At 27.3% G+C, this 11,080-nt stretch overlaps 1 protein-coding gene across 1 annotated transcript; it reads right to left on the minus strand.

Annotated features, from left to right (window-relative positions):
* Nucleotides 1-323: 323 nt before the first annotated feature.
* On the minus strand, nucleotides 324-3,629 carry LOC132946572 (uncharacterized). Its single transcript, XM_061016618.1, has 3 exons — nucleotides 3,351-3,629; nucleotides 3,116-3,226; nucleotides 324-2,153 (listed from the first exon to the last, which is right to left on the minus strand). Exons 1-3 carry the CDS (start codon nucleotides 3,627-3,629, stop codon nucleotides 435-437), a joined length of 2,109 nt encoding a protein of 702 aa, XP_060872601.1. The 3' UTR covers nucleotides 324-434.
* Between the last annotated feature and the right edge of the window lie 7,451 nt (nucleotides 3,630-11,080).

The raw sequence follows: 11,080 nt of genomic DNA on the forward strand, positions 1-11,080 counted from the left end.
GTTGTATATAAAGGTAGAATAATAAATCACAGCTAGTGGCTTACGAGTTATGATTATGAGTAAGGTGACCATATATTTTTTTTAAAAACTGGACGTATGGTCACCTTAGTTATGAGGTACTATCTACTACAATACACAAATGAAGTATTATTTTTTAAAGTAGAAACAACAGTAAAACATTCATTTAAAAGAACATAATTAATAATTATGTTATAAAGAATAAACTTCTAAACATAGTTGCATGTTAAAAATCTTTTTATTTGAAGTAACACAATAACAATTAAAACAAATAGGTAGGTACATAATTAAATGTTATAATACATTTTAACATAGGTTAACATTGTTACATGTTACTATTACTGCAATTTATTTATTAATTTAACATAATTTAACATAATTTAATAAGTTTCCTCTACTTATTTGAAGAAAAAAAATCATTCAGTAGACTTACAACATAAAAGCATTTCAAAAACATCATCACTAAGACGATTACGTCTAGGAGTTAACACCTGTATGGCCTTACTAAACAGTCTTTCAACCGGAGCTGACGATGGTAAGGTTGTGTTATACTTAAGAAATACTTGTTTGACAATTGGAACATCATTAAGTGACATAAGTTCTTTTTTTTTTGAGTTAAGATATGTTAATGCTTCAACACCAGCTGTATTTGAAACACTTGTATCAATTTCAGCTGAATCACTATCTTGCGCAGGCGGATGAAAAGATGTGGTTAAATGTCCAGTTAAATTACTATAGAATTCATCACTAGTATCACTGTCTGCATTATCAGATGCAGACTCAGATATAGAATTTTCATCTTTAAATATATTGCATTCATTTAAAAATAATTCTTTACATAAGCTTATATATCGTACTGGGACCCAACTCATTTTAAACTTCGGATGACTTATTGAGGCAACAATAAAATTCTTGCTTTTTGCATTACTTAAATCATAAATGTAGTTGAATCTTTTTTCTAGAGAACTAATTAATGCTGAAGCTAATGGTTTGCAGTATTTTACATTACTTGACTGAATTAACAATTTTCTCAAGACTATTAACGTAGGAGCAACATAACCAAGATAACTATTTTTTTCTCCTTGTAACTTGTCCAACGAATTTGATAATGGTTTCAACAAAAGGCAGTATTCTTCCAAAAATAACCACTCATTAGGTTTGAGTTTATTTAACTTCAATACATCAAATATGATATCCAATTTCTTTTTATGTAATAATACTTTTTGAGTAGCATCATATTTAGAGTTCCATCTAGTAATAACTGGAATTGGAAACTTACAGCTGCAATATTCATAAACTTTATCTGAAGCTACTGAACTTCTACTAACCAGATTCCAAAAAGCTTGTACCTTGTTAAAAGTAGTTTTAGATAATCGATTATAATTTTCATCAGAAATTTTGGAAATATCTGTGGTGGCTATCAAATTTAAAGAATGTGCTATACAAGTCATGTGTTGTGGTAAACAAAAATGATTATAGTTTTTATGTTCATTAGTTTTGTAATAGTTGGTTAACACTGAACCAACATTAATTCTTTCAATATCAGGATAATTGTTTTCATTATCACTTTCAGAGTCGTGATCATAATCGATTGCACACTCAGTATCTGAATCATCAATATTAAAATTTCCAACATCATATTCATTTGACTGTTCTAATACATTTGAAAAAATACGAAAACATTTTCCAAAGTTGGTAGCATTATCTGTTACTATATGTGTGATTTTAGAATTATTTAAATTGTATGTTTCCATTATTTCTGTAATAACTTTAGCAATATTTAAGAAACCATGTGTACCTTTCATTCTCCTACATCCAAGAACATAGGAGTGACGACTTGCATAAGATTCATTATCAATAAAATGACATGTCATACCCATGAAACTTTTATTATTGGCAGTCCAGATGTCGGCAGTGATACAAATATATAAGTGTTTTTTTACTAATTCTGAAAGTGTAATTTTGTATGTTGTATATCTTTCTTTTAAATCACTTGCTAACTGTTTTCTATTTGGTAATAAAGCAGTATCAGTAATTCCAGACAATTCCATGATTAGCTTTTGAAAAGAAGGTTTTTCGCATGTAACCAGAGGCTTCATTTCATCAATGATATAATCAAACACTACTTTATTTATCTGAAACAAATATTAATGCATTTAATAATATAGTATCAATGATTTAAAGACATAGGTAATAGAATATTTATGTTTCATACTACATTTTAATTTGAACACTTCAATAGAAAAAAAGAATACTTTTAAAAAGTATTTGAGTAAGTTTTTTTTTTAATTAATTATTTTTGATATGCCTTATGGAAGTTATATTTTAAAAGCAACAATTTGTTTAAAATGAAATAGAAATTGTATATTATGTCTATTGAACATAATAATGTTCATATTTACACTATACAAACAATAGAAAATAATTGATCTATGAATAAACCATAATAATAATTATAAATAGTATAAATTATGAAAGTATTTAAAATACATTAATATTCAATACCAGATAAAATTATTTAAATACTACTAAAGTACAAGAAAGAAAAAGTTTTTGAATACAGATATTCAAATACTTTATACTTTTGCAGTGAGTACATACTTAAAATCATTTTAATATTCTTTTTACAGTCTTTATTTATGATAAGTTTTTAAATTGATATGCACTTTTATAGTTTGCATTTCAATATTGATATCAAGAAAATGCAAACATAATTGTATAAATCATATTATAGTCTAGGTATAATATAATATCTGATCCATCAAATATAAATTATTGTAAGGTACCTATATAATAAAATAGTAAAATATAAAGTAAATAAAGGCTTAAGGTCTCATATTAAATGTAAAATAATAACTTACACCAAAGAATATTTACCAAATAATATATTTACTTTTAGTTATGTATTTGTCAATTTACAGTATTGTACCTACGTAATTAATGATTGGGTACAATACACAATATTGAAATGGTTTACTTCTGTTTCTTATAAGATTATTGTTTCAAATACAATTTGTAGGTCTTTTAATTATGAGTTGATAAGTTAAATAACTTTTAAATCCCTGACTTAAATTAAAAATGAAAAATGTATAGATACCTGTTGTTTTGTAAGTTTTTTGGTTGGTCGGGTAAATACATTTGTTTTATTTGAAAGTTTAGCATTGCTTCGAGCCTCTTCTACTTGATGTAATAATACTTTATGTTTATGCTATAAATAATGTATACATTTATATAGGCGAACCGTAGGACATAAATAATAATTTTTTGTTTTAAATTATTAAATCTTTCTATACTATATACCTATGTGTATTAATCAAGGTATTAATAATTACTTTTAAGTGGCTTAGGAAATTTCCAGTTGACATTTTTTGACCATGAATTACTTTTGAACAGTTTTTGCATTGTGCTATTAACTTAAGTCCGTCGCAATGTATAATAGTAAAGAACTGTCCATTAAACAAATATGATTTTTGTAAGGTTTCAAGTGATGTATGTTCTGGTGTTTCTATATTTTGATTGGAACCAACGTCATGTGCAGTGTCATCATCTACTTCTTGAATTGTTCGTTTACTTGAACTTGCCTTCTTCGAAATTATTAGATATTTATCCATTTTGTAAATAAATTTTAAACTGAGAGAAAGTGAGAAACAATCATTCAAAAAACAATCACAGACTTAAATAGTAATTTACACCAGTCATTACTCATTACTAATGGCAACAAATAATAATAGGAAATAACCTAAAATAATTATAAATCTAGCCATTTCATAATAATAGAAATTAAAATTTATATTGTATGGAGTACTACCAACTTAAAGTACCTTCAAACTTCAAGCTGACACAACATTCGTGAATGTTAGAAATTTGGTCTTGCATCAGTGACCAGTGTTAGTAGTATGAACAAAAATATTTATTATAATATAACATCATATTATTATTTTTCCTCGATGGATCATTCTGTTTATTTGGAATTACATGATGGGTGAGGGGGAAAGAGCCCAGTCACCAATCAGTTTAACCCGCGTAATGTGCGTTACTGTGTTAGTGTGTGTACCTATTTATAATGTCTATAAATAATACTCAGATAATAATACTGAAATAAAGTAATAAACACAAATAATCCCATTATTATTGTTGAATTGGCCGATAGAAATATTTTTGTACCTACCATTAGCATTTACTATTTAGCAATGAAAACAATTCCCATAGAAAATATTAAATAACAATGAAAAATAATTAAAATAATACAATTTTAATTTAAAAAAGTATTTACTCGAATAATTTATCTAAATATCTAGATAAATAAATCGTTTATCTAAGATAAATTCTTAAGATAGTTGTCAATAGTTTATTTATATTTATCTAGATAAGATAAAGATAAATTGTTATTTATCCAAGATAAATTATCTAGATAAAATTATCTAGATAATCCCAACACTGGGTATACTGAGTATAATACTATAATATATAAATTCTTTGGATTTATCATAGTAAATAATATATTTTATAATAGGTATCTATGGCAATCGTCAATTGTTGAAATTCGTCGGCGACGGTTAACAATTCTAATAATTTCAGCAAATACTGTTGTATTATAAATATAATATATTGTATATTTTGATTTCAGTGAACAAAAAAATAATAGGCCACAAATATAAACGGACAGTTCGTTAAACCGTATATATTATAATGTAAGTTTTAACACAAACTCGCAAATTTCGTTATGATCAGGTTATTTTCATAAAATATTTCGATACTTTCAAGTTTCAGTTCATCGGAGTGAGATGATTAGATGAAGATGGATGAAGATAGCAGTTTCTTCGGCGATGGCGGCACTCTAGCTACGTTTCACCGGAAGAGTAGATGTTTACGAGTAAGTTTGTTTTCATATTATTACCTACTATTTTACATTTACTTTTTAGACTTAAATTAAATATTTATTGCCACGGAAAATCTGTTAACTAGGTGTCGTAGGTGTCGTAGAAGCATTTATAAGTTTAATCCCAATAGCGCAATGTTTAAAATACGCGAGACCGTCTTCGTTTCACCACGCCAAGTTTAATACACACCTTTTTGCGTGTTATACAATACGCCGGGTATCACCTTAGGTTTGCGCGAAGTATTTAAAACAATATAATATTATTAATCTTTATATTTTATATTTTTACATACATAAATACATGATACACCTCATATATTTTATTAGCATACTTACACCTTTTTTAGTGTAGTCTATGCCCTAGATCAGGGACGGCAAACCTTTTGAACACTGCGTGCCCAAAATTACCTTTTTTTTTTTTTTTAGAGCGTGCCATGAATAAAATTATATTTTGTTATATTATAATTCGATTGTATAATTAATGTATAAAAAGGTTAGTTTAGGTACATAATAATAATAAATAATAATAATAATTATAATAATATTGCTTTGTTAATTATTTATTTTGATGTGATTTTTGTTGTTGAACACTTGATGCCAATTTATTGATATTTGGTTTATAATTAGTAACTTTTAATAAAGTACATGCATCACTAATTTTTCTTTTTTTTATATATTTTACTATAATTATTAATTTCATTATAATATAATATAACAATACACTTTAAATTAAATTAGTCGTTATCAAGACAGACAGTCTTAAAACAAACTCTTTTCTGGACGTTTTCAAAACGTATTATGCTAAAAAAAAATTGCACAGTTGTCGTAGCAGTCAATTTCTATATCATAACCCGTGTGACATCAAATAGGAATTATTCTTGTTTTTTTAAATAGTTTTTTCGAAAAATATATGTAACATGTATAGCTCATACAATTATGAATTTATAGTTAATGGAAATGCGGATGTTTATACTTCATAGATATTTTTTTAGTTAATAATCGTGTAAATAATTTGATTAAATAATCAGGTACCTACTCATCACTAGTATCAATTTTATTATATTACGTGTAAAATCACCGACACAAGGTGCAGACTGCATTTAAAAAATTAAAAACATAAAATAAAATATAAAATAATGTTGTAGTAGAAGCTGGAAACTGTAGTTTATTCTAATTTATAATCCAATTAATGTAACCGAGAATGTAACTATTAAATTCGTCATTGAATGATTATTCAGAGATCACTTTGGGATAAATGTAAATTAAATTAAAAATAATTAAAAAACATTTTGTGAAAGGAACAAGATGACTGCTAATATTTAAGTCTTAATTATTATTAACAAATAAATACAAATAATAGATATTTTAATAGCTTTTTACTATTAACACTCAGTGTAAATATATTTTCTGATCGAATTACCTATATATTATGTAAGTACCTTCTATAAAATAATTATTCATATCAAATAATCCTAACAATTTAATGCAAGGATTCTCATAAATTGATCTTACAGCAACCCAAAACACCAAAAATACATTTGTACATCATTTACAAAATTTTAATTCCCTATTATGGTGTGGGTATTAATACAAACAATAAATTGCTATTCGAAAACACAATTTCGTATACCTATTATTATTTACTAAATACCTACAATTAAACTAAACTAAAAATAAATATATGATTACATACTGAGTGCCTATAATATAATATTATATATGAAAATTGAATCTTTATTACAAATACTTATCGTTTACACAGACCACAAGAAAAAATAATTAAAAATATTAAAAAAATAAAGAACACATCATTGTAAAATTAATAGAGTCATCGATCCGCTCAGAATCTAAAATTATAGTCTTGGAGTTTTAGAAATATAGTTGGTATTATAGTATTTGATGAATTTACTGTATACGTTTATGGCTTTATGTTAACTCTAAAATACAGTTATCACATTTTTATTTAATAATTCATAAAATACAATATACTCATATATAAATAGTCTTGTGCTTCTGATATCTATTCACTACCTTAATCAATAATTAAATTGATAAATGAAAATAATAATTTAAATAATACCTGTATCATATTATTATAATTCAAATTCAAAATTATAAACTATTTTGGTTTATTGTCATATCAAATTTCAATGAACAAATTGTTCCGGAACTCTTTGATATAAAAAGTTGCATTATATTATATCTGTGGATTCATCATATTGACGTACCTAGTATAATATCTATCATTTATTTATTTAATCTATGGCAAATCTCAAAGTCGTTGCAGAAGACACAGTCGATTAATAATTCTAAAATTTCAATAAGCAAAGAAGATATGAGCAAAAAACTTACTGCGTTTCGTATAATTTTATTTTTCATAAATCACAATATTCTAAGTTCTGGCTGTATTCTGGAGCGTTTCTTCGTGGGCATCGCAGTTCACACACGTCACGTATTCCGCCGAATGAGTCGATAATTAAAGTAAGTTTGTTTTTATATTCTTTTGGGGCTTAAATTTACTTTTAAGACTTAAAACAAATATTTAATGTCACGAAAAATGTGCTATCTAAGTGTTGTAGCCGCATATTTTAATTCCGGACTAGAAATGTATAAAATACGCGAGATATAAACGCCGTCGTCGTTTTTCCAGTCCCTGTTTGTAGAATAATTATAATTAATAGGTGCATACCTATACACTATACAGGGTACTTAATATAAATATATAAATATTTTGGTTTAATTTATAGAAATATATGTTATGACTTATAACTGATAATAGTCATAAGATACAATTTTAATTAATAACTGGTAATTTTTTTTCCAAATACAACGTCATAAGTTTATAGGTAACTATTAATTTAGTGTCACATACTTAACTTCTATTGTTCACCTAATATCTATATTCTATATCATAGGGATTAGGGATGTATAACCATGTACACATAAACTAATATTCACGGAATGGTCAACTGCCTATCCTGAGTGCGCACTTATGAATAATATACCTACTCATATACTCGTATAGGTAAAAGGTATATAAATATACCTATATAAATAGTGTAATACTACATACACGAATGTGTTACCTATTATGTCCCTATTTATTTAGTTATTTTGTTATTTAGGTAATACATATTAATTAATAGGTATTTCTTACATTTTTTTATTATTTTATTCGAAACATTATTTTTAAATATTGGGATCAATAAAACTATTTTCATTTAATTACTATTTTATATCAATTAGAATTTGTTTATAAACCAAGTAATAAATATATGGTTACCAAATATAATAACCGTTATCTATATTATAAATTTGAATTCAATTTACCGCATTTGCGTCTAGTAGAAACAAATAAATGTTTTTTTGAAGATAATGTAAAAATATCCATCGGTTAGGACCATATATATATATTTTCTATGATTGGGACGGTTAGGTTATAATTATAAATAATCTATGGCAAATGACAATCGTTTGAGACGAACAGCGATTCCAATACGTACTCACATATTTCGTTCCATTCTGGTTATTAAGCTAGGTGCCTATTTTTATAAATGTCATTAATCTCAATAGGTACTTCCAGACTGAACTTTTGGATCGGAGATATGAAGACGCGCGCTGCATTTTCCTTGACGTAGACGCACAGCTCTGACACTAGACAATATTATACACTCGAAAGGAACGCGTTTTGTCGGAATAATAAATAATTACGTAAGTTTTGTCCTTCTACTCTGTTGACGCGGTAGACCTAATGTAAATATTTATTGTCAGACAAACTTATATACCTGCTAGACGTAGAGTAGTTTTTAAAATCCAGTTGTTATAGGTGTACAAAAATTAGGATATTATGAAAAATACCTTAAATCATAATACTTTGCCTACAACTGTTAATTTATTGTTATACCTAGTAGAATAATTTTTAAAATTTGAAATCAATGATTAGGCAATGCTTTTATAAGTAGGAAGGTAGGTTTTTATACCTACCTAATAAAATAAGAAAATACATAATGATTAATGTTATTTAATATGATTTGTAAGTACATAGCAGATTATACCTACCATTTGGTGACGATTATTTTTTTCTTATACGTTCTTCGTAATTCCGTTCCGTCACGATAGTTTTAGTTTTCGTTAAATGTGAAACATACATTTTCTATGCATACGGGATACGGGCATTAAACATTTGGGTTTTAAGAGAACACCTCAAACGTACGTTTTATTTTGGTGGTTTTACAGGATATACCTATAGGAAATTTTCTTCAAATTTCCACATTTCACTATTTGATATTGTGATATTATTTGTACTTAGGTTAAGTTTCTGTTTTAGAATCGATCGAAAAGTTACCTTGGTATATCACAATCTTTAATTTAAATTCTGGTAGTCGAGTATTGGGCAAGTACCCACGTAACTTATAATTCGTATCGTAATTTAATTACTAAAGAAATATGATTTCCCTAACAGTATATGGTTAAAATTGGTATGCGACCAACAACTGGGGGCTTGTTCTGGAAAATTTAAATGATTTAATAAGGCTCATCTCATTATTTGAATTAAATTAATTTTTAAGCGATTGTTGTATTAATCAATTTTTCAATTTATTTCATTCAACACACTCGTCTCAGTTTTCTAGTACCTCTAGATTTCTCACAAAATTCATATCAATCATCTCATAGCTTTCATATTCAAAACCAAAAAAATATGTATTTTTATCTTATTTCAATCTTTTTCATCGAACACCAGAATATATTACAGATCATAAAGATACTAGTATTGTAAACTAGATAAGTTTCAATTAGCGAGATGTAGAGAGAGATGGTGTTGGAGCGAGATGTAGACGGATAGCTGTTTCTTCGACGACAGCGTGTGCTGCAGTACAGCTAGGTTTCACTGGAAGAGTCGATGTTTATGCGTAAATTTGTTTTCATATTATTTTGGGGCTTACATTTACTTTTTAGACTTGAATTAAATATTTATTTTCACGGAAAATCTGTTAACTCAGTAACGTAGAAGCATATACGTTTACTACTACCTACCAAAGGCGCAATGTATAATAATAATACATTATACGCCAGTCCGAACAATCCAAACGCTGTATTATTCGTAGTCGAGTTCTAGTTGATAACTGACTTGTGAATAAATGGAATTTTTGTTAGGTATAAAAATAAAACTAATAAATCCTTGAGTACAACATTTAAAAATACAAACCCTGTGTAATAAAAATTAATATTAGGTATTTATTGGTAGGTTCATATAATATCTGAAGACTGTAATGCATAGGTCATTAGAATATTGCAGAATATTTTACTGCATAAGATGCGTATTATTTCAGAAATGGTATTCGTCAGTAAAAATGTTCAAACTGGGAATAATATATCATAAGCAGATTGAAATGTGTGAACGTTTTAGTGTTTCGAAGACTAAGTTTTGTAGCAGATTTTGATTCCGTCACGGGGTATGTATTTTCTTATTTCTCAGTAGGTTTTTTTTTATTATTGTTAATTGATCAGGGGATGTATTGCCCGAAAATGTTCAATATTTGTATTTTAATTATACTGGTATAACACTATTCCGGCTATCAATAAAGTCGTGTTCAAAATTAGAAAATTGGTGAAGTATGATATTTTTTTTGAGTAATTCTTTCGAGTAGGGAATTCGCTCAATGATATTTAAATATTTTCACCGATAATCAAGTACGATGACTTGTAGGTAACTAGAGACCGAGTGAATAGGAATTAGGTAGTGTGTGATATGGCGAAGATAGGGAAATGGGTCAACAGGATTTCAGAATGTTTGGTGTATGAAAGGGAAAGATGAAAAAGAAATGTAAGGTTAGGGTAGGTAAGTGGAGTGAGAGTAGCAGATATGAGAATAATAAGTTAGGTGTTAAGGTACAAAAGACGATAGAATAAGAAATTAATTAATTAAGGGTAGTGTAGGTTAGTGTACATATTGTAGTGAAAACAAGAGAGAATAGGTTTAGGTGGTTCGGTCACTGTATGATAAGAGATAGTGAGAGTGGCTATAGAAGTTAGTTAATTTAGGTGGGAAATGAGGGGCGAGAAGACTGAAGAATAGGTGGATAGACAGAATACCGATCATATGGTGGTGTGGAATGAGAGTGGCCGAACCTGTATATAGCTGTGAGAGACGGGGGAAGAAAAAGTGTAAAGGTAGAATAGTTA

The sequence above is a fragment of the Metopolophium dirhodum genome, chromosome 6, assembly GCF_019925205.1.
Source record: "Metopolophium dirhodum isolate CAU chromosome 6, ASM1992520v1, whole genome shotgun sequence".
NCBI lineage: Eukaryota > Metazoa > Arthropoda > Insecta > Hemiptera > Aphididae > Metopolophium > Metopolophium dirhodum.